The 24866-nt window shown below is 41.2% G+C and overlaps 2 protein-coding genes across 3 annotated transcripts in view; one reads left to right on the plus strand and one right to left on the minus strand.

Moving 5' to 3' along the window:
• Positions 1–11880: 11880 nt before the first annotated feature.
• LOC109899128 (VIP peptides-like) lies at positions 11881–15675 on the minus strand. The gene is made up of 6 exons (XM_020494182.2): positions 15466–15675; positions 14896–15000; positions 14164–14268; positions 13643–13774; positions 13405–13507; positions 11881–12919 (listed from the first exon to the last, which is right to left on the minus strand). Coding segments are annotated over exons 1-6 (456 nt in total). The 5' UTR covers positions 15468–15675; the 3' UTR covers positions 11881–12910.
• Positions 15676–20715: 5040 nt separating this feature from the next.
• LOC109899782 (anaphase-promoting complex subunit 1) overlaps positions 20716–24866 on the plus strand; it is a 57330-nt gene continuing 53179 nt past the window's right edge. For both annotated transcript variants that reach the window (XM_020495307.2, XM_031835597.1), the window contains exons 1-8: positions 20716–20921; positions 21491–21582; positions 21680–21916; positions 22161–22322; positions 22508–22550; positions 23477–23577; positions 24454–24536; positions 24654–24727. In XM_020495307.2, the coding sequence (XP_020350896.2) occupies positions 21704–21916; positions 22161–22322; positions 22508–22550; positions 23477–23577; positions 24454–24536; positions 24654–24727 (676 nt within the window). In that variant the 5' untranslated portion in view covers positions 20716–20921; positions 21491–21582; positions 21680–21703. The remainder of the gene's footprint in view (positions 20922–21490; positions 21583–21679; positions 21917–22160; positions 22323–22507; positions 22551–23476; positions 23578–24453; positions 24537–24653; positions 24728–24866) is intronic.

A 24866-nucleotide genomic window follows, 5' to 3' on the forward strand; every position in this document is an offset into this window, starting at 1 on the left:
CATGCATGTTAACATTAGAAGCCTCCTCCCCAAATTTGTTTTATTCACTGCCTTAGCACACTCTGCCAACCCAGATGTCCTAGCCGTGTCTGAATCCTGGTTTAGGAAGACCACCAAAAACCCTGAAATTTCCATCCCTAACTATAACATTTTCCGACAAGATAGAACTGCCAAAGGGGGCGGAGTGGCAATCTACTACAGATATAGTCTGCAGAGTTCTGTCATACTATCCAGGTCTGTACCCAAACAATTCAAACGTCTACTTCTAAAAATCCACCTTTCCAGAAACAAATCTCTCACTGTTGCTGCTTGCTATAGACCACCCTCTGCCCCCAGCTGTGCCCTGGACACCATATGTGAATTGATTGCCCCCCATCTATCTTCAGAGCTCGTGCTGCTAGGAGACCTAAACTGGTACATGCTTAACACCCCAGCCATCCTACAATCTAAGCTTGATGCCCTCAATCTCACACAAATTATCAATGAACCTACCAGGTACAACCCCAAATCCGTCAACACGGGCACCCTCATAGATATCATCCTAACCAACTTGCCCTCCAAATACACCTCTGCTGTCTTCAACCAAGATCTCAGCGATCACTGCCTCGTTGCCTGCATCCGTAATGGGTCTGCGGTCAAACGACCACCCCTCATCACTGTCAAACGCTCCCGAAAACACTTCAGCGAGCAGGCCTTTCTAATTGACCTGGCCCGGGTATCCTGGAAGGATATTGACCTCATCCTGTCAGTAGAGGATGCCTGGTTATTCTTTAAAAGTGCCTTCCTCACCATCTTAAATAAGCATGCCCCATTCAAAAAAATGTAGAACCAGGAAAAGATATAGCCCTTGGTTCACTCCAGACCTGACTGCCCTTGACCAGCACTAAAACATCCTGTTGCGTACTGCATTAGCATCAAATAGCCCCCGTGATATGCAACTTTTCAGGGATGTTAGGAACCAATATACACAAGCAGTTAGGAAAGCTAAGGCTAGCTTCTTCAAACAGAAGTTTGCATCCTGTAGCACAAACTCAAAAAAGTTCTGGGACACTGTAAATCCATGGAGAATAATAGCACCTCCTCCCAGCTGCCCACTGCACTGAGGCTAGGAAAAACTGTCACCACCGATAAATCCAAGATAATTGAGAATTTCAATAAGCTTTGGCTGGCCGTGCATTCCACCTGGCTACCGCTACTCCGGTCAACTGCCCTGCACCCCCCACAGCAACGCGCCCAAGCCTCCCCATTTCTCCTTCACCCAAATCCAGATAGCTGATGTACTGAAAGAGCTGCAAAATCTGGACCCTACAAATCAGCCGGGCTAGACAATCTGGACCCTCTCTTTCTAAAGGTGCTATTATCTGCCCGAAATTGTTGCAACCCCTATTACTAGCCTGTTCAACCTCTCTTTCGTATCATCTGAGATCCCCAAAGATTGGAAAGCTGCCGCGGTCATCCCCCTCTTCAAAGGGGGAGACACTCTAGACCCAAACTGCTACAGACCTATACCTACCCTGCATTTCTATGGTCTTTGAAAGCCAAGTTAACAAACAGACCACAGACCATTTTGAATCCCACCGTACCTTCTCCGCTATGCAATCTGGCTTCCGAGCTGGTCATAGGTGCACTTCAGCCATGCTCAAGGTCCTAAACGATATCATAACTGCCATCGATAAGAGACAATACCGTGCAGCCGTATTCATTGACCTGGCCAAGGCTTTCGACTCTGTTAATCACCACATTCTTATCGGCAGACTCAACAGCCTTGGTTTCTCAAATGACTGCCTCGCCTGGTTCACCAACTACTTCTCTGATAGAGTTCAGTGTGTCAAAACGGAGGGCCTGTTGTCCGGACCACTGGCAGTCTCTATGGGGGTGCCACAGGATTTAATTATCGGGCCGACTCTCTTCTCTGTATACATCAATGATGTCGCTCTTGCTGCTGGTGACTCTCTGATCCATCTCTACACTGACGACACCATTCGGTATACTTCTGGCCCTTCTTTGGACACTGTGCTAACTAACCTCCAGACGAGCTTCAATGCCATACAACTCTCCTTCCGTGGCCTCCAAATGCTCTTAAATGCAAGTAAAACTAAATGCATGCTCTTCAACCGATTGCTACCCGCACCTGCCCGCCTGTCCAGCATCACTACTCTGGACGGTTCTGTCCTAGAATATGTGGACAACTACAAATACTTAGGTGTCTGGTTAGACTGTAAACTCTCCTTCTAGACCCACATTAAGCATCTCCAATCCAAAATTAAATCTAGAATCGGCTTCCTATTTCGCAACAAAGCATCCTTCACTCATGCTGCCAAACATACCCTCGTAAAACTGACTATCCTACCAATCCTCGACTTCGGTGATGTCATTAACAAAATAGCCTCCAACACTCTACTAAACAAATTGGATGTGGTCTATCACAGTGCCACCCATTTTGTCACCAAATCCCCATATACTACCCACCACTGCGACCTGTACGCTCTCGTTGACTGGCCCTCGCTTCATACTCGTCGCCAAACCTTCTAGCTCCAGTGTTTAATTGCTATATTGTAATTACCTCGCTACTATGGCCTATTTTATTGCCTTACCTCCCTTATCCTGTCTAGGACTGGGGTTCCGCTAGAATCATGTAGTAACCCAAAAAGTGTTAAACAAATCAAAATATATTTTATATTTGAGATCCTTCAAAGTAGCCACACTTTGCCTTGAAGACAACTTTACACACTCTTGGCAGTCTCTCAACCAGCTTCATGAGGAAGTCACCTGGAATGCATTTATATTATCTCATTATCTCATCATTTATATTATATTATTATGCCCATGATTTTGGAATGAGATGTTCGACGAGCATGTTTCCTTATACGTTTGGCCATGTAGTGTATGATGTGTGTGTCAGACCTTCAGGTTTGCCTAGGCCTTATAGAGCAATTTGACAGTCTGGAACCCAGCACCCAGAGACAACAGCCTATACAATTAGCCTGAGGAACAGTTTCATGGGGAATTCTAAACATTTAGAGGAATTCTAAACATGTTCCTCTGTAGTGTGGCTGAGGGGGCATTGTGATCTACAGATCTTCCACTCTACTAGAACATTGGGGTAATGCTGGCTGTTTGGGTAATTTCGCTAGCCTGACAACCCATCCATATCGCTCCAGTCAAACGCCACGGCCATTAGTGTTTCTGAATTTCCTTTCCTCCCCAACGTCTTGTAGTGAACACAACCGGACCCTTCTGATTGGTCACAGAAACCGATGGGTTTGCCAGAGCCGGCCTAAACAAATCATGAATCACATTAAATACAGTACCCGCGAAGGGCCTCCCGAGTGGTGCAGCTGTCTAAGGTGTCACTACAGACCCGGGTTCGATCCCAGGCTGTGTCACAACTTGCTGTGATCGGGAGTCCCATAGGGCGGCGCACAATTGGCCCAGCATTATCTGGGTTAGGGGAGGGTTTGGCCGAGAGGGCTTTACTTTGGCCCATCGCACTCTAGCGACTCCTTGTGGCAGGCCGGGCACCTGCAGGCTGACATCGGGGGTAGGTTGAATGGTGTTTCCTCCGACACATTGGGACACATTGGTGCGGTTGGCTTCCGGGTTAAGCGGGCAAGTGTTAAGAAGCGCAGTTTGGCAGTTCATGTTTTGGAGGACGCATGACTTGACCTTTGCCTCCCGAGCCCGTTGGGGAGTTGCAGCGATAAGACAAGATTGAAAAGGGGGGTAAAATAATTTTTTTTTAAATAAAAGACGGTACCCTACAGCAGGCTAGACCTAATATTCGACATCTTACAGGCACTTCTCAGGATACAACACCAAGCCATAAGAAATTTCTTTAGGTCCCGACTCACGTGTGGGTGCCTGGGAATGACATGGCAGATGAAGCAGCATAAGGAGCAATACACCACAACATCAACATCATAGTTCCAATGTTAAAATCTGAAATAAAGTCACTCATGAAAATCAAAATCACAGACAAATGGCAAAATGAATGGACAGAAGGGGGAAAAGGAAGGGATCTACACTCCATCCACCCACTGGTTTCAAATCAGCAATAACTACAAAGGACTCTTAAGATGATCAGAAACCATAATCACCCATCTGCGAATAGAACACAATCGCCTCAATCTCTCTCTAAAGATAGGAAAACAGCAGCAGAAACTACAGATCACTTCCTTCTTCATTGTCAAACTTATGAACATCATATGCAAACACTCAGAAGAACAATCACATCCCTGGGAATAAGCTTGACCCTCTCCAATTTACTGAAACCCGGACAGAACAAACTGTAATCCATTTAGCAGTAATTTCTTCCTCCAGTCATGTAGACTAGTGCAGAATCTAGAACACCTCCATAGTCCCATCACACTCCAGTAGGTGGCGGTAATAAACCTAATACTGGTTTGCACACCGCCATAAAACTCTACGCAGAAGAACAAGACAGACAGTACAGTGTGACCAGAGGAAATCCCTATTTTTTTTTTAGTATTTTTTTTTGTATACATCATTTTTTAAATGAACAACAAATCAATACATAAAGCATATGAGGGAACACAAGCATACATTGATTACAAACTATGGACAATTGAGCTAGGAGGTACAATATCACATTACATTACACAAGGACCTTAAGGGACATACATATACTTACAATTCAAACAGCTTTTTTGATAGTAGAGCATTTAACCGTCTTAAAATACAGTTCAATTTATTTTTGTAGGGTAAGAAAATGTGGTTTTCTGTTTGTAAATTTACATTTGTGTTTATGAAATTTGGCCAAAAGAATAATGAAATTAATTACATAAAAATGTTTCCGCTTATTTCTATCATATGTAAAGAATCCAAACAGTACATCCCAACACAATAGTGTAAAATCTTCATAAATGTGTTCAATTATAAACCTACTGATCTCTTGCCACAGTTTTCTTACATGCATACAATGCCAAAAAAGATGCAACACTGTTTCTGGGTGGTCATTACAAAAGGAGCAATTTGAGTTGATGTTTTCCCTAAACTTCTTCATATAGTGGTTGGCAGGATAATATTTATGAATCATTTTAAAGGAAACTTCCTTCATTTAGTTAACAAGTAGGTATGTGTGTGGCAACATCCACACTTTTTTCCAACAGATATTATCAATAAATCCATTCCAATAAGGCATGACATAAGGCATAGATACAACATCCTGCTGAAACAAGGATCGTATCCCTCTGTTGTTGAATGGACCAAAAGAGAAACAAATCTTTCCTCCTGATAAGTCAACCGGGTCAATAGAAGGTAGGCTCTGAGGGTCAGGTCTTGACACGTTCCTGAATAACATATCAATACCCGAGGGAATGGCATCTAAAACAATTGCAAAATATTTAAGTGTTACAGGGACCTTGTAAAGTGATAAGAATTCCTTATAACTGAGTAAAAGACCCTCTGTGAGAGGAAATCCCTTATCACACTTGTAGGCGATGTCATGGCGTTGGCTAGCTAAAATCATGCTGTAGAAACACGTCATCGGATCTAACGTTCATCTCGCGCCGAAAGCCACTCCTTCGATATAAGGTAGTTTTTATGAAAATGAAAACGCGTCAGTTTGTCACTTTCACGAAGTTGGAGTAAAAACATGTTAAACTACTTAAGACGTTGTCTCGAATCTAGGTTGTGCCTTCAGATTTTGAGAAAATTAACAACTAAGGAAGAACCATTCACTCTCTCATTGACTTCTCAAACCGCCGGGGTTTGGTCTGTTTCCCAGCGTTCCCGGAGGTCTTGTGGTGTTGCAACTTTGGGTTTAGAAACGCTGTAATCACGTCATTGGCTTTCATCAAACTCTGTGCTTAAATACTCTGTTTAGAGATGGTCCAGTTGTTGATTAATTTGTTTTGTACAACGGCTCTCATTTAGACAACCATTTAGCGAACTTTCTCTATTCTCCGCTTCTCTCTCAACCTCATGTCTCAGAATGTGATGGTGAAACGCACACATCATTAATCACACACAGTGGTTGATGCGCATGTACAGACCCAACCCGCCGGTTGGTGTATGATAGCGCTTTGGACGGTGTGACACTGATAAGGAGTGACAGACACCTGTCGCCCGGCCATATGTCACACAGCCAAAGGTCGATCCCATTACACGCTGTCACAAACATTATGTGGCAACACCGCTAGGCAAGAAACAGGAAGTGGGGTGGCCAGGAAGAAGTACTATCCCCCCTTGAAATTAGCAACCCCCCCTCCCTTCCCCTGAGTCAAGACTGAATCACCACACACTGACCGTATCATTAGAGTGTAAAACTGGTCTAGGAAGAGTGGCCCAACATTCAGCTAAGTAATTACCAAGATATGTTGCGAGCATTCGAAGGGTACACTTATCAGAATGCCAGTCACATTGCGACTGAATATTTGTTTTCCCACATTGAGAAAGAAGTGGTTGGAGGGCTAGGTGGAAAGGCATAGGTACATACTGTAGACGCAGGGGCATACACACACTGTCCATTTGTCCATATCTGTAAGGATGGGTCGCTTTAGTGGTAGTGTTCCAATTACTGCCCGGAGCCAGTGAGAGCAGTCAGTTAGAGCTCAGAGTAAAAATGCTGGACCTGACCGTGCTTGAGCCTCTCTATTTTTACACCCAGGGGGCCTGCAGGGGCCATTAAGATCAACAGTAATGAGAGTTAATGAGTCTGGCCTCCACAAGGCAGAGAATAATGACATATCATTCGCTTTACACTGGGGAGTGGACACAAAAACACACATATGCACAGGCCAGTGGTGGCTGGTGACACTTTAAATGGGGAGGATGGAGTTCATAGTAATGGCTGGAACGGAATAAATGAAATGATCTCAAACACATTAAACACCTGGTTTCCATGTGTTTGATACCATTCAATTTACTCTACTCCATTCATTATTATGACCCGTCCTTCCCTCACCAGCCTCCTCTGGTGCAGACACGCATACACACACACATTATTTATTGGGGATTGATTGAATAGGGCACTAAGGTTGACCACCCGATTCAACTGAAAATGTTTTTGTCTTTGTTTGCTGTCCTTAGTCACCGCCATGGAGTTTTGCTTCACCCCAAGCACCGTAATGACGGGAATATGATGTGACAAATTGAGATGCATGGAGCCCAGAAGAAACTTTATCAGTGTAAAGTGTTTTTGTTTGCCCTGCCTTCAGAGAACATGGTTGTTGGTGATACTGAAAGATGATGGAAAACAAAACCAACCAGTGCACAGCACTGCTGTATTTGATATATAAGGACATTTAATCATCACAAAAGATAGGTATTGTCAAATTGTGCTTGAAACAGGTGCATGGTTACCACAGCAACGTGGTGAGAGGATAGTTTTGATAATGTGTTGGTCAAAGGAATCATCATGTGATTGTTTTCCATATCTACAATATGTGGATCCCTGTACATACTGTTGGAATTGTTGTTTCCTGGTAATTAAAAGCTTTGACATGGATGCAACTTGACAGTGATTTGAATGTATTTTCTCATTTTAGATCCCACATAAGTCCCTGCTAATAATGTCATTTAATTTGGACCCCCCCCCCCCCCCCCCAGCGTATTGCTTATGACATTTATGAGTCAAATATCCTGTGCCATTTCGACACTTGTAAACACACTGAGTCATGACTTTTGTGGCACGTTTTCACACTGGCTTCGATGATTCCAACACAGTGAGTATTCATCCCAAAATAATGTAGTAAATGTGATTGTGTTTTTTGTTCATATGAGTTAAGAATTTAACATCACCATGTAAGAGGGTCAGTGAACACTTTTTTACTTTTCGATGAAGAAAGCACATTCTATTCAAAGAGGTAGGATAATAGGTATTTTAAGTGCCAGGAACTATACAGTGAACTAAGCATTGTGCAATAAGGCACGAGGGGATATGTGGCCAATATACCACGGCTAAGGGATGTTCTTATGCACAACGCAGCGCGGAGTGCCTGGTACAGCCCTTAGCCATGGTATATTGGTGAAATATACCATAAACCCCCGAGGTGCCTTATTGCTATTATAAAATGGTTAATAACGTAATTGGAGCAGTAAAAATAAATGTTTTGTCATAGTCATGGTATATGGTCTGATATACAGTGCCTTGCGAAAGTATTCGGCCCCCTTGAACTTTGCGACCTTTTGCCACATTTCAGGCTTCAAACATAAAGATATAAAACTGTATTTTTTTGTGAAGAATCAACAACAAGTGGGACACAATCATGAAGTGGAACGACAATTATTGGATATTTCAAACTTTTTTAACAAATCAAAAACTGAAAAATTGGGCGTGCAAAATTATTCAGCCCCTTTACTTTCAGTGCAGCAAACTCTCTCCAGAAGTTCTGTGAGGATCTCGGAATGATCCAATGTTGACCTAAATGACTAATGATGATAAATACAATCCACCTGTGTGTAATCAAGTCTCCGTATAAATGCACCTGCACTGTGATAGTCTCAGAGGTCCGTTAAAAGCGCAGAGAGCATCATGAAGAACAAGGAACACACCAGGCAGGTCCGAGATACTGTTGTGAAGAAGTTTAAAGCCGGATTTGGATACAAAAAGATTTCCCAAGCTTTAAACATCCCAAGGAGCACTGTGCAAGCGATAATATTGAAATGGAAGGAGTATCAGACCACTGCAAATCTACCAAGACCTGGCCGTCCCTCTAAACTTTCAGCTCATACAAGGAGAAGACTGATCAGAGATGCAGCCAAGAGGCCCATGATCACTCTGGATGAACTGCAGAGATCTACAGCTGAGGTGGGAGACTCTGTCCATAGGACAACAATCAGTCGTACATTGCACAAATCTGGCCTTTATGGAAGAGTGGCAAGAAGAAAGACATTTCTTAAAGATATCCATAAAAAGTGTTGTTTAAAGTTTGCCACAAGCCACCTGGGAGACACACCAAACATGTGGAAGAAGGTGCTCTGGCCAGATGAAACCAAAATGGAACTTTTTGGCAACAATGCAAAACGTTATGTTTGGCGTAAAAGCAACACAGCTCATCACCCTGAACACACCATCCCCACTGTCAAACGTGGTGGCAGCATCATGGTTTGGGCCTGCTTTTCTTCAGCAGGGACAGGGAAGATGGTTAAAATTGATAGGAAGATGGATGGAGCCAAATACAGGACCATTCTGGAAGAAAACCTGATGGAGTCTGCAAAAGACCTGAGACTGGGATGGAGATTTGTCTTCCAACAAGACAATGATCCAAAACATAAAGCAAAATCTACAATAGAATGGTTCAAAAATAAACATATCCAGGTGTTAGAATGGCCAAGTCAAAGTCCAGACCTGAATCCAATCGAGAACTGTGGAAAAAAATGAAAACTGCTGTTCACAAATGCTCTCCATCCAACCTCACTGAGCTCGAGCTGTTTTGCAAGGAGGAATGGGAAAAAATTTCACTCTCTCGATGTGCAAAACTGATAGAGACATACCCCAAGCGACTTACAGCTGTAATCGCAGCAAAAGGTGGCGCTACAAAGTATTAACTTAAGGGGGCTGAATAATTTTGCACGCCCAATTCTTCAGTTTTTGATTTGTTAAAAAAGTTTGAAATATCCAATAAATGTCATTCCACTTCATGATTGTGTCCCACTTGTTGTTGATTCTTCACAAAAAAATACAGTTTTATATCTTTATGTTTGAAGCCTGAAATGTGGCAAAAGGTCGCAAAGTTCAAGGGGGCCGAATACTTTCGCAAGGCACTGTACCATTGCTGTCAGCCAATTAGCATTCAGGGCTCGACCCACCCAGTTTATAATACATTATAGTCAATGACATGGATTGTTTACTGTCCTTTTCACACCCATGATTACACTTAGCTTGTTAGGAGGCCAGGGAGGCCATCAAAATAGCTCTGGCGGCTGGCACGGATTACGATAGTGATTCTACACAGGTTAACATACAGTGAGATGGACACAATACCGTACCATATGCATCCTACACTGTATACATGCTGAGGCCAATGTATTTTACAAAAACAATTTTACCTTGATCAATATGCTTACTATGTATCTGTAAATAACGACCAAAATACACTGCTCAAAAAAATAAAGGGAACACTTAAACAACACAATGTAACTCCAAGTCAATCACACTTCTGTGAAATCAAACTGTCCACTTAGGAAGCAACACTGATTGACAATACATTTCACATGCTGTTGTGCAAATGGAATAGACAACAGGTGGAAATTATAGGCATTTAGCAAGACACCCCCAATAAAGGAGTGGTTCTACAGGTGGGGACCAAAGACCACTTCTCAGTTCCTATGCTTCCTGGCTGATGTTTTGGTCACTTTTGAATGCTGCCGGTGCTTTCACTCTAGTGGTAGCACGATACGGAGTCTACAACCCACACAAGTGGCTCAGGTAGTGCAGCTCATCCAGGATGGCACATCAATGCGAGATGTGGTAAGAAGGTTTGCTGTGTCTGTCAGCGTAGTGTCCAGAGCATGGAGGCGCTACCAGGAGACAGGCCAGTACATCAGGAGACATGGAGGGGGCCGTTGGAGGGCAATAACCCAGCAGCAGGACCGTTACCTCCGCCTTTGTGCAAGGAGGAGCACTGCCAGAGCCCTGCAAAATGACCTCCAGCAGGCCACAAATGTGCATGTGTTTGCTCAAACGGTCAGAAACAGACTCCATGAGGGTGGTATGAGGGCCCGACGTTCACAGGTGGGGGTTGTGCTTACAGCCCAACACCGTGCAGGACATTTGGCATTTGCCAAGGAACACCAAGCCACTGGCGCCCTGTGCTCTTCACAGATGAATGCAGGTTCACACTGAGCACATGTGACAGACGTGACAGACTGGAGACGCCGTGGAGAACGTTCTGCTGCCTGCAACATCCTCCAGCATGACCAGGTTTGGCGGTGGGTCAGTCATGGTGTGGGGTGGCATTTCTTTGGGGGGCCGCACAGCCCTCCATGTGCTCGCCAGAGGTAGCCTGACTGCCATTAGGTACCGAGATGAGATCCTCAGACCCCTTGTGAGACCATATGCTGGTGTGGTTGGCCCTGGGTTCCTCCTAATGCAAGACAATGCTAGACCTCATGTGGCTGGAGTGTGTCAGCAGTTCCTGCGAGAGGAAGGCATTGATGCTATGGACTGGCCCGCCCGTTCCCAAGACCTGAATCCAATTGAGCACTTCTGGGACATCATGTCTCGCTCCATCCACCAACGCCACGTTGTACCACAGACTGTCCAGGAGTTGGCGGATGCTTTTAGTCCAGGTCTGGGAGAAGATCCCTCAGGAGACCATCTGCCACCTCATCAGGAGCATGCCCAGGCGTTGTAGGGAGGTCATACAGGCACGTGGAGGCCACACACACTACTGAGCCTCATTTTGACTTGTTTTAAGGACATTACATTAAAATTGGATCAGCCTGTAGTGTGGTTTTCCACTTTAATTTTGAGTGTGACTCCAAATCCAGACCTCCATGGGTTGATAAATTTGATTTCCATTGATAATTTTTGTGTGATTTTGTTGTCAGCACATTCAACTATGTAAAGAAAAAAGTAGTTAATAAGAATATTTCATTCATTCAGATCTAGGATGTGTTATTTTAGTGTTCCCTTTATTTTTTTGAGCAGTGTATATTTTTAAATAACTATCAAAATATGTCAATGCTTCATAATGCAAATTGGATATGGCCATTGTGATTGAGATTATACTTGTAGAAGTGAGATTAGAGGTGTACACAAATGTCACGTCTGTTCAGGTCCCAATTTTTTTTATATATATAAATTGCTCTATCAAAAAGTTAAATGTAGATGTAAAATCCAAGGCTATTCTTTGTTATTCATTATGTCAATTGAATCCTATAATGGCAAGAAGAATCACACATAAAAAGAATCGCACAAGTATAGCCTATGTCATTTTATTCATTGAATATATTCTGAGTTACATTCATTTAAAAAATGGAACAATAATTCTCGCTTTGTGGAAACAATCTTTCTCACAGTCCTCTCATAAATTTGATGATTAGAAGACAGCCTATGTCTTATCTATGTCTGTTGAAATAAATTAATGTAAGTGTGTATCTGCTATGCTATTCTTTGTCTCATGTCTTTTGAAGTGAATAAATAAAAAAATTAAGATCCCTGACAACCTTAATTGAGACACAAGGTAGTTGCTTTCAAGTCCTTCTCTATCTTTTGATGATTTGATCTGATAGCCAATATCATGCTTATTTAGCATGTGTATTGTCATGTAACTGATCATTTCAAATGGTATGAAGTTGATATACATGAAATCAAATGTAGTAGTCTTTGCTTACCATCTTCATTCAGGTGAGCAGGTCATCAAAGCACATGTTGAGTGCAACTATAAGTTTGTGGCGTAATTTGTCATTTTTTGCAATACTTTTTCACATGAAAAGAGATAATCAACATCAATATTTACTTACAAAATTACTCAGCTTTGAAAAATAAATGGACATATTTTATTTGGATGCACGGTTTTACATAACTAAATGCTCTAGGTAAGTTTATGCACAAGGTATAGCATTGTTCCACATGGATATAACGTGATTATATGCATCAGCGTCACTCTAAATGTGGTCCTCTAGTGTATGAGCTGATTATACTTTATACCAGTATAAAGTTTGTTTTAGGAATGCATTTATTGAACTACCATTTACAGTCCTGGTCAAAGCAAATCTATCTGATCCCAGGTGGACGTATATAGTATTTACTGTTGCCTACATCTTCAGACCAATATTTGTAGTTTCAGTATATCTTGTATACAATGTAAACATTTACTTTATACTGTAGAGATAACCACACTTGACTTTGAAACATGTCCATTGTTGAAGAACTTAAATATTTGTTTTGGATAGCAAATCGATGAGGTTGACTGATTGAGGTAATCGCACCAGCGGGTCTTCCTCAGAGTGGCTGAAAAAGACAGTTGTAGCAGAGGGAAAGAGTGAGGGAGAGAGGGAGGAAGAGAAAGGTCCAGATAATTGATTATTGATCAGAATAGTGAGAGAATCACAAGTACATGCAACAGAGTTTCAAATCATGGTATGAGAAGACGTGATAAGGGCTTTCATTTAGTAGAAACATCATACTCTACTGCTCATATGTTTTCAATAGCTGAGGTTCTGTAGTAAAATGAAAGTAGCCCTATGGCTATACAGTATGTTCTTAGCAGTACAGTGTACTGGAAATGCAGCTACGTTTGTCCACTACAACTCCACTATACAGGTGTCAGGTCTTGTTGTCTCTATGTGTAGCAGTGCGACCACACTGTGTTCCATACCTTCTCTATGCAATGACCACCACAGTAACAACCCAATTGAGATGGCGTTCAACTAAACTTAGAAATGAGAGTGGAGTGAAAGTGAATGGAGGAGGAGGAGGAGAGAGACTGAACCTACCAATTGGAAGTTATTGAGAAGGTGATCTACATCGACGTCATCATAGCTCTCTAGAAACGAGGGCTCACTTCTGGATTCTTCTTGCATGGGAGGGTCTTCTTGACTGAAAAGACAAGAAGGGTACATTTGACTTTCCTCACACTGTGGAGGCACACTGCAAAAATGCACATGCGGACATACACATGCATGCACACTGGCAAACACACAATCCATTATTGTGCTCTGTACTTGTTCCCACCTTCTCTTTCCTGTCAGAACTGAGTTAAGGTATTTCTTCACAGCCATCTGTTTGCGGAAGCGACTGTAGTTGTCTGTGAAAATGGCATCTGAGTGGCGCTTCACTGGTACCTGGTCCTCCATCATGTCATCACTGTGACAAATTAACCACAACACATTTTAGTCTATCACATTTGCTAACCTGTTTTGGCTTTTACTGAACTTATCCAATAAATCGTTTTTTTTTAAACCAGAAGTAAATCACAATTGTGATGACAAATCTAATACAATTACAACAAATTAGATTATTAACCGTTTTCAAGGCAGATATGCTAATACAACTTTTTAAAGGATATCCTCATTTTTCAATGAGACTAAAATCACAGAAATAGGCATACAGGAAGACAATTTTGTGGAATATATATTTGTGTCATGCTTCCTGACTCTAAATGTTTTCAATAAACCTGAATGTTCCTGAAAATATGTTATGAATATTATCATACTGCGCGCTAATCTGAAGGAAAAGCATAAACTACCGTCTACCTGACTCGCTTTCCAATCAAGGATTCCAGGTACCGCCGCGCCGACAGCTGTCCAAGAAGTTTGCTGTATCCACTTGTAAAGAGACCGTCTGCGTGTCTCGTCGGTCTGCCAACAGATTAAAACAGTTATTAGTCACACTGTCTAGCATAAATCTGAAAAGGTGGTTTAGGAGTCATTTATGGGCAGAGCGTTTCAATAGGCTAATATTGGGGTAAAACAAATATGGGCGTATGTGATTACTCTTAGACAATACCAAAACGACATTAAGTCACGAGGCAGACATTTTTTATATCCTGACATTCAATATTCCATTGGAAGAAATGATTATTCATTATTATTCATTACTTTCTTAATCATCCAGAGAACACAATAAATAGTCACTTATATGAAAGTAGCCTGTGGAAAAGAATTACATAACATTTCTCAAGACTTAAATGCTATTGTTAGAAAGTACTATTGTTCTAGGATATAGTCGACGAATTAATTGTTGACTGTCTTGTTTATTGATGAACCCAGAGTTAGAATAAGTTAAAACATGTTAACACTATAGCCTATAATGTATTTGTCCATGATGATATACATTCCTATTGATTCACATAAAGTTATTGGCCGATAGCCTATAATATGAAAAGTTAGTACATCGTTGCAGTTTTTGAACTCTTTGGTAAAAGTAACTAATGATGCTCTTTTAAACCTTTATGTCCGCATGCGTAATAGCGGTACTATTCCTACCTCATAGATGCATATGGCAAACACTGAGTCCGGGAATATAACACACTGCACAGGGCTATTAGGAAAAGGAGCTGGGAGCCGTTCCTTTGTAACATCGCTTTATACCTGTAAAAAGAGATATGGGTTTCATTCAATAATGTTTCTTTCAGATAACCTACATTCTTATGGTCAATATGAAAACGACAAGAATTCTTAAAAGAATTCTTAAAATGATTGCCTCGTCATTCGCCTTTATGCACAGAAAAACAAGTTTATCAACACTTTCTATTGTGCTTCCCAGTGCCACCAGAAAACAAACACGTTGAGAATAAAGACAAATGTGCAGTTGCGCACGTATCCAATTGGTGAGGACTTTGTATGAACATTTGTTTATGTGATCAAATGCTATTGCCAATCAAAAATCATTCTTATATTTGGAATCAATAACTATTTACAGTTATTAATTTGCTGGAAGATGGATACGACAAGAACTTTAGAATATAGAATGTGAAGTGAAGCCTAACTGAAAAGAATATCTAACAAATATCATAATTATCAAAAACAAATAGCATCATCTGAAAAAAGTCTTACATTGTCTTTAGTAAATGATCTGCTGTTCCTCTTGGGTACCGGGTGCTGTCCAAGGTCCTGGAATGCTTTGTGTTTGTATCTCCTAGAGAAGTCACGGAACACTGTTCAGTACCTCAGTTGCTTCTTCGCTGGTCAGCGTCTCTTACTATACCTTCAACCCTTCCCTCGTTTTATACATCTGAATACTTTTCATCAAGCAGGAAGGCAATCAGATTAGATCAGGGTTGATACGTCATATAAGTCCCATTGGGAGTGATGCATTCGTCATTGGCTTGTTGGCATGTTCATTCAAACCAACCTTATGGTAAAATTTGGTTTTTCTCATACAATAATTTCTTATTACATATCATGGGGGTTGACTCATCTTATATTATACACATTTGAAATGGTATAGGCCTAATAGTTATGAATAGGGGGAACCAAAGCACTTAGATACATAAACAGTGAAACAGTGAAAATACCTTTTGACATTTGGTAAGCAAAGTAAATATAATGTTATACACAATGTGGACACAGTGGCGATTTCCATCTCCCCAGATTGTATTTCCAGTACATAACTTGAAATTGGTTTATGTCATTTTGTGATATCTTGGACTATAACTCCCTCTGAGTGGTTGTACAGTGTCTGCATGATAGCCATGAAGAATAAAACAATTCTTGAAACCATGAATAGTCTTTATCAGTTTCAGCACCTTTATCTCCTTCCCTCTTCTACCTCACCTCTCCACCTCTCCCATCTCATCATCTTTCTAATCTATATCACTCTCTCCTCCTAACCACATTGTCTCTCCCAATATAATGACATTAAACATTGACATTCCTTTACACAATGCAGATAAAAGGCTCAGTTGACACAGATGTCAGATACTCTCATGGAATAACTTTGCACACTTCTATTACACAAGAACCAATCACATCCAAATCCCATCATCCCCTCATTAGGTTGAACTAAGTAAAGATGTGCACAGATGTTCTGATTGGAGAGAGTTTATTGAACAGAGTTTATCCCAGAGGGAATTAATACTATAGATTTTGTGATCTTATTTGTAGTCTGGTAGATGAAAGACCGTATGTATGGCTGTTGTGCTGGAATGTTGGTGGTTCCATGGGAAAATAGATCAATCATGTATAACTCTCAAGGATCAAGTACTGACAAACTTTCTATAACCCATAATGGTTTTGCGGGTTAACTTTAGTGAAATGCTTCAGGTTTGAACCACAGTGTTGTACTTTGGCATCTGGATTCAGTATCAGCGTTGGACTCTAGTTTAGCTGTACTGATTCTCAGTGTTGGGTCCTATGTTTGCATCTCATGTCTTCAAGACTGGGTGACATTGTTGAATGCATCTCATATACTCAAGAATGGGTGGCTGTAGCCTTATCTCAACCAGCAGCCTCTGGAAGCCTAATCACAATTGTAATGTAATCATGCCAAACATCAAGTAGATTACGGACAAAGGACTGGGAAACATGCTCATTTAATTGACAGTGATGATTTAAAACAGAGTCTCGAAAGGACCCTGTCATACAGGAAACACATGCATTATTTTGTTGAAATGTGCAGAATTTGCAAGTTCCATTGGATGAGCAAGTTATAGATCCTCATAAACTACTGCATTGCTGAAACCATACCTTTGGTGTTATGATGCACAGACTTTCCTCTCAGTCATCCAGCAATAATGTCAGCATCACGTCACATGAATATGGATAATACATTATGTGAGCTATAAATTGGCCCTTTGTCATTCTCCAATACCTAATGGACAGAATACACAACAGAAAACACCTGGCCACGAGTCGGATGCTGGGGAATGCCACAGCTTGTTAGAGCCTTTCGTGGTTTAGATTATCTAGCCGCTGAATAATGGAGATGTGTTTGTTGCCAAATTGTCACTGACAGACTGTTTTACGGGCCAGGGTCTAATATGACAGGCAGCCACGCCCTCATGGTGAGTCAGTTTTACATAGTTTGCCTGAGGAACTCACTACCCAGTGGATTACTTTATCCCCGTTTATGGGTTCCCTCACCAGGGTAAAGGTCCACCTGGATCTTATGAGTAATGGATCCCAAATAGAGGAAATTATGATGGCAAAACTAGGTCCAATAAATCAAGACTGAGGGAGAGGACTTTTCTCAGAGTGAAGACCATGAATGATACATATCATCTTCCCTTTTGCTGGCAAACCAAGGGCAAGTTGAACATGGAAATTGAACATTTACAAACATAGATCATTGGTATGTTCTAAACCGTGTACTGAGTTTTATTTAAAGAACAAAATCCACATTTATTCAAGATCTCGACTTTGCTAAGCTACTGCATTTGAGAAATCTTTGCTAAGCTACTGCATTTGAGAAAATATTGAATTTAGGCAATAAAAAACAATCACTTTGAGCCCTGATGGACCCAAATAAAACACACTGTGGGCTGATGGTACACCTTATTTTGGGCCCATGGAGGACCTGTAATCATGGTCCTGTTTTAGGCTGAAATCCCTGCAATGGATCAATTAAGCAAAGTTCTTCTTCATTGCATCCCAACTAATTCTGTAAATACATTTGTGTCTCAAGCCATATGGAAAACATTATGACCAGTAATGGTCTCCGTGCTTCATTAGTCCAGTAATCAAAGCCACAAACCACCCTACAACACTCCTGGGACCACCAGTCATCAGATCCAATCACATTACAGCTTTGCCTCTCTGCACTGCTCTCGGAGGTTGAGCCATGCTTTACATTTCCTTCAATACTAACAAGATAGATAGTGAATATAACTCTCTGAGGAGTTGGCTCTCTGGATATCATCTACATTGTATATAGTGCATTTGGAAAGTATTCAGACCCTTCCCTTTTTCCACATTTTGTTACGTTATAGCCTTATTAAAAAATGTATTAAATAAAAATGTTCCTCATCAATCTACACACAATACCCCATAATGACAAAAACAGATATACCTTATTTACTTAAGTATTCATACCATTTGCTATGAGACTAGACATTGAGCTCAGGTGTATCCTGTTTCCATTGATCATCCTTGAGATGCTTCTACAAATTGATTGGAGTCCACCTGTGGTAAATTCAATGGATTGGACATGATTTGGAAAGCCACACACCTGTCTATTTAAGGTCCCACAGTTGGCAGTGCATGTCAGAGCAAAAACCAAGCCATGAGATCTAAGGAATTGTCCGTAGAGCTCTGAGACAGGATTGTGTCGAGGGAAAGATCTGTGGAAGGGTAACAAAAAATATTTTGCAGCATTGAAGGTCCACAAGAACACAGTGGCCTCCATCATTTTTAAATGTAAGAAGTTTAGAACTACCAAGACCCTTCCAAGAGCTGATCGCCTGGCCAAACTGAGCAATCGGGGCAGAAGGGCCTTGGTCAGGGAGGTGACTTGGTCTGGAGGAAACCTGGCACCATCCCTACGGTGAAGCATGGTGGTGGCAGCACCATGCTGTGGGGATTTCAGCGGCTGGGACTGGGAGACTAGTCAGGATCGAGGCAAAGATGAATGTAGCAATGTACAGAGAGAGATTCGGACCTCAGGACCTCAGACTGGGGTGAAGGTTCACCTTCCAACAGGACAACGAACCTAAGCACACAGCCAAGACGACGCAGGATTGGCTTCAGGACAAGTCTCTGAATGTTCTTGAGTGGTCCAGCCAGAGCCCGGACTTTAACTCAATCTAACATCGCTGGAGAGACCTGAAAATAGCTGTGCAGCGACGCTTCCCATCCAACCTAATAGAGTTTCAGAGGATCTACAGAGAAGTATGGGAGAAATTCCCCAAAAACAGGTGTGCCAAGCTTGTAGAGTCTTATCTAAGAAGACTCGAGGCTGTAATCGCTGCCAATGGTGCTTCAACAAATACTTATGTAAATGTGATATTTTCGGTTTTACATTTTTTAGACATTTGCAAAAATTTCTAAACACCTGTTCATGCTTTGTTATTATGGGGTATTTTGTGTAGATCGATGATAAAAATAAATATTTAATACATTTTAGAATAAGGCTGTAACATAACAAATGTGGAAAAAGTGAAAGGTGTGAATACTTTCCGAATGCACTGTATGAAAAATCAATAACAGGTGTGGAGGCACCCTCTTTTGTGATGTACCTCGGGACAAACAGGATTATTGGCAGCGAGGTCTACCTAGTTTAGCAGGCACACTGTGGGAAGGAATAGCTTGCTAAATCTTTCTATTAAACTCATATTGATCAGTCACGTCCGTCTCTAGTCCCTATGTCCCCTGCATTTGTGAACATCAATCACAATGAAAAATAATGGAGACAAATATAAGAATTTAGGCATGGCCTATATTAAAATCTCTACGGGATCGGTGTCCCCCTGCCAGATGGTTGTGCTAACGTAGGCTAATGTGACTAGCATGAGGTTGTAAGTAAAAAAATAAAATCCCAGGACATAGACAAGTCTGATATGGGCAGAAAGCTTAAATTCTTGTTAACCTAACTGCACTGTCCAATTTACAGTAGCCATTACAGTGAAATAATACCATGCTATTGTTTGAGGAGAGTGCACAATTATGTATTAACAAACCAATTAGGCACATTTGGGCAATCTTGATACAACATTTTAAACAGGTATGCAATGGTTCATTGGATCAGTCTAAAACTTTGCATATACACTGCTGTCATCTAGTGGACAAAATCTAAATAGCGCCTGGGCTGGAATAATACATTATGGCCTTTCTCTTGCATTTCAAAGATGATGGTACAAAAAAACACATGTTTTTTTCTTTGTATTAACTTTAACGAGATCTAATGTGTTATATTCTCCTACATTAATTTCACATTTCCACAAACTTCAAACTGTTTCCTTTCAAATGGTATCAAGAGTATGCATATCTTTGCTTCTGGATTTGAGCTACAGGCTGATAAATTTGAGGCAAAATTTTAAATAAAGGGTAAATAAATAAAATAAAAGGTGGCATCCTATGATGGTGCCACGTTGAAAGTCAGTTAGCTCTTCAGTAAGGCCATTCTAATGCCAATGTGTCTATGGAGATTGCATGGCTGTGTGCTCGATTTTATACGCATTTATACGCCTGCCGAATCCACTAATTTGAAGGGGTGTCCACATACTTTTGTATATATAGTGTATGTTCCACAGTCAAACAGGCTTCATATACTTTGTACATTCTCTCTGGCTACAATGTATCTATTGCTTAAAATATAAATATGGAAATATAACCACTTGACACGTCACTTTCCTTCTTCGTACTTGATTGGTTGATAAAGTGAGGAGAAGAATCTCGGGACAGCAAGATGTCCGCGCACATTTGAAAAACTGATGTAGCTAGCTGTATTCTTATTTTATGTGTTGCTTTAAGGTGTTTTTATGTTGACAACACTGACTAGGTGGTACTCGAGGAAGAGTCATATAAAGAAAAGACAAGGACTCCGAGACAAGAGCCAGAGTATTCCTTTTTATCAGGTTCGCGCCTGTGCCACGGTAGTATGCTAGCTAGCTAACGTTAGCTAGCCAGCTAGACACTGCATGTATGACAGTATGCTAATCTAAACATGGTTGCTAGCTAGTTAGCCAGACACAAAGATGCGACACTCAACGTTATTTATATGTGTATTTGAAGTTTGTTTACGCAATGTGTCCAGCTAATATTAGCAGTCTGTTATAACGTGAGTCTTTCATGCTGAACGTTTTGCTACTGAAATAGTTAACCGGCTAGCCTAGCTTCAAGCCAATGGCTTGCTAGCAAGTTAGCTTAAGTCGTGATACAACAAAAATAATGATGACCACAGACCGTAGCTAGCTACAATTATTTTCTTACCTTCAAGGCTATTGCTAGCTGCAGTATTTTAATAGTTATCTAGCTATAATTAGTAAGTTGTTATAGTTCGCTACGTGTCTGCCGTTGAGCATGTTCTACCTAAGTTAGCAGTTGAGTTGGCTACCAAAATAAACAACTCACAATGAGCTGCCCAACTAACGTTAGTATAACTTCTTGACTCTGACCAACGTGTTGTCATGTCATTTCACTCAAGTTTCCAGACCTGAGCATCCCTTCAGTCTGGTGAACACTCTGCCTCATCACTGGTCTCATTGGATTTTCGAAGTATTTCACAGCATTCTACAGGTGAAGTGTACCAGGATATCGCTAAGTGATGTACTGTCAGATGTTTATAATGTATTTGAATTCATGCAGTAACATACACTATCTCTCTCTCGCTCAGAAATAATGCTGATATCTGGAACTCATGTCGAACGTCTATGAAGAGAGAGCCACAATGATAGCCGCAGGGGAATTGCAGTCGTTTGGCCCATTTGGCCGTGAGCACTGCAAGAACCACCCAAACGCTGTGAACCTGCAGCTCCGGCAGTTGCAGCCAGCCTCTGAGCTATGGTCCTCAGATGGAGCAGCCGGTCTGGTGGGCTCCCTCCAGGAGGTCACTCTACAGGAGAAGAAGAGGGTAAGACTGGGGGGAACTCTTGGTCATCTTATTTCAGATTTACAGGGTGCTACTGATAAATATGTATAGCTATATCTGGGATAAATAACATGTTTGTCAGATAGCTTTGTTTTGGTTGAAGTAAGATCTCCTTACTCGGCTTATGGTTTCAGGTGCATACTTTTCTTTAAAGTGCTTTCTCTTGTGTGCTGGATCTGTTTGATACATAAGGAGATTGTTTTCACTATTGTGTGTCTGTTTGCAGGAATGCTGGTTGCTGAGAAAGGGTTCCAGTGTGGACAGTGATGAGATGGAGTATGATGAGGAGCTCTATGCAGCAGGAAACATGGTCATATGGAGCAAAGGGAGCAAGAGTCAAGCCTCCCATGTCTATAAAGCTTTTACCGTGGACAGTCCAGTACAACAGGTAATCCTGTTCCAGATCAAACTAAACATGTCATATTAAACATACATGCATAGCTACATACTCTGTGTGTACATTATATGGCATGTCTGTTGTCATCGTCAACATTAAGATATTAGTCAGCTTAACAATAAATACTTATTTTTCAGGATGTATATCCAGTAATATCTCTCTCCCTCCCTTTTCAGGCATTATGGTGTAATTTTGGTATTCCACAAAAGAAGAAAGATGGTAAGTAGGCCGATGCCACATCCTCATCGTCACAATTTATTTCTATTAAATTCTAGAGCTCATTGATGTACAGTACCAGTCAAAAGTTTGGACACACCTACTCATTCAACGTCGTTTCTTTATATTGACTATTTTCTACATTGTATAATAATAGCGAAGACATCAAAATAACACATGGAATCATGTAGCAACCAAAAAGTGTTAAACAAATCAAAATATATTTGAGATTTTTCAAAGTAGCCACCCTTTGCCTTTATGACAGCTTTTCACACTCAACCAGCTTTACCTGGAATGCTTTTCCAACAGTCTTGAAGGAGTTCCCACATGATGAGCACTTGTTGGCTGCTTTTCCTTCACTCTGCTGTCCAATTCATCCCAAACCATCTTAATTGGGTTGAGGTCGGGTGATTGTGGAGGCCAGGTCACCTGATGCATTACTCGCCTTGGTGAAATAGACCTTACACAGCCTCGGTGGAAACCACACATGCGGAGATAATCCGTTAACCTACTCTGCGTCTCACAAAATCTATAATTTGGCCTCATCAGACCAAATGACAGATGTCCATTGCTCGTGTTTCTTGGCCCAAGCTAGTCTCTTCTTATTATTGGTGTCCTTTAGTAGTGGCTTCTTTGCAGCAATTGGACCATGAAGGCCTGATTCACACAGTCCCATCTGAACAGTTGATGTTGGGATGTGTTTCTTACTTGAACTCTGTGAAGCATTTATTTGGGCTGCAATTTCTGAGTCTGGTAACTCGAATGAACTTATCCTCTGCAGCAGAAGTAACTCTGGGTCTTCTGCGGGCTCTTGAATGAGTAGGTGTGTCCAAACCTTTGACTTGTACTGTATATTTAAAACATTTATTTTTATTTTTTTATGTCTCAGTAATGTTGTGAAGAGGTTCATTTGCTCTATTGTATTCCAGAGCAGGAGATTTTGGAGAAGACTGTGTGTATTGTCCAGAGCAGCTGCGTGAATGTGCACAGTGTGACAGGGAAGGACTTTATCTCCCCTCTACCCTTTCAGGTGAGTTCCTCATCACTGATTGGTATGCTGTTACATTGTCTAAAATGTGTGCTATCATCGCTGGAGGATCTGTCATTTGACGTTTCATGGTGTTCATTACGTGTTGAATTTGGTGATGTACTACTTGTGATGAAATGTGATTTACTTTGAACATTTGTTAGAAAAATCCTTATTTGTACATTTTGTAAAATATGTCTCCCAGACCTGGCTGTTTTAATTTCCTTGTTAGAATCCCGTAAGGAGAACCAGCAGATATGGACAGTAATTATTGTTGCTTACACAGTTATTGATATTCTCCAGGACCAGTCAATTGTCTTTTTAACCAATGGTAATGGGGGATTTGGCTCACTGACAGCTGACAAGAGGCTTCAGATTACAATGAAAAACACCACCATGCGATTAACTGCCTCTGCATTTATGTGTGATTATTTTTCACATCGAAGTCCACTTGATATGATTTGAATTTGGTTTTGTTTTCCTGGTGATTTGCGGGAAAAACACTGCGTTAGTCTACGTTGTGACATGCAGGGTAAATTACGTTGCTTCTTGGTAGCTAATTTAGCTGATGTTGATTGGGTCCACATTTACAGACCAGATTTGTATTGGTGGATGCATTTACAAAAAAACAAAAACATTTTGTAACCAGTTCAGTTGTATTTGATAAGACATGACTCACTAGCCGCCGTCAGACTCCTCCATTATTCTACTGTAAATAGGGACCTGTTTCTTTTCCCACGAGATACAATGAAAATGCAAACTGCCTGTTTCTTTAGTGAGCCATTCAAGTGTTGACAAATCATGTTCATCAAATTTTTCTTCAACATCACCTTGATAGAATTTCATGAAATTAAGTCCTGTGACTCTCGCCTTGTACAGGTCTCTAATCTGTGGCCTACTAAGTTTGGTCTGCTGTTAGAACGCAAAAACTCTGCACCTGATGCTTCTCAGAGTCCTCCCAGGTATACAGCAGAAACCTGTAATGCACACACCCTGCTGTTTCTGATATATTTTGGTTCATGCTAGTGTGTCAGTAGAGGTTGTTTTGAACATACCACTGTTTGTTTCTCTGTTTTCAGGGAACCTCTTCCCACAGTATTCAGCATGCTGCACCCTCTGGATGAGATTGCCCCAGTGGTGTGCAGGCCTACAGGTGAGACTCTCTCAAACACGCATACATAGAAATTGTCACACTTTGTTTGACATTGTGTTTACTAAGAGCACGGCAGAAACCACCATACAAATAAACTATAATGGATGTTGAAACCTGAATGTTGGAGCCAGCATATTGT

This window comes from Oncorhynchus kisutch, linkage group LG11, assembly GCF_002021735.2.
Source record: "Oncorhynchus kisutch isolate 150728-3 linkage group LG11, Okis_V2, whole genome shotgun sequence".
Classification (NCBI taxonomy): Eukaryota; Metazoa; Chordata; class Actinopteri; order Salmoniformes; family Salmonidae; genus Oncorhynchus; species Oncorhynchus kisutch.

Excerpts from the sequence above, each read along its gene's own strand:
- LOC109899128 (XM_020494182.2), bottom strand. Across the intron at positions 14,269-14,895 it reads TTGCCATATGCATCTATGAG|ACCGACGAGACACGCAGACG; the intron begins GTAGGAATAGTA and ends ATCTGTTGGCAG. Across the intron at positions 13,508-13,642 it reads GTTCTGACAGGAAAGAGAAG|TCAAGAAGACCCTCCCATGC; the intron begins GTGGGAACAAGT and ends TTGTCTTTTCAG.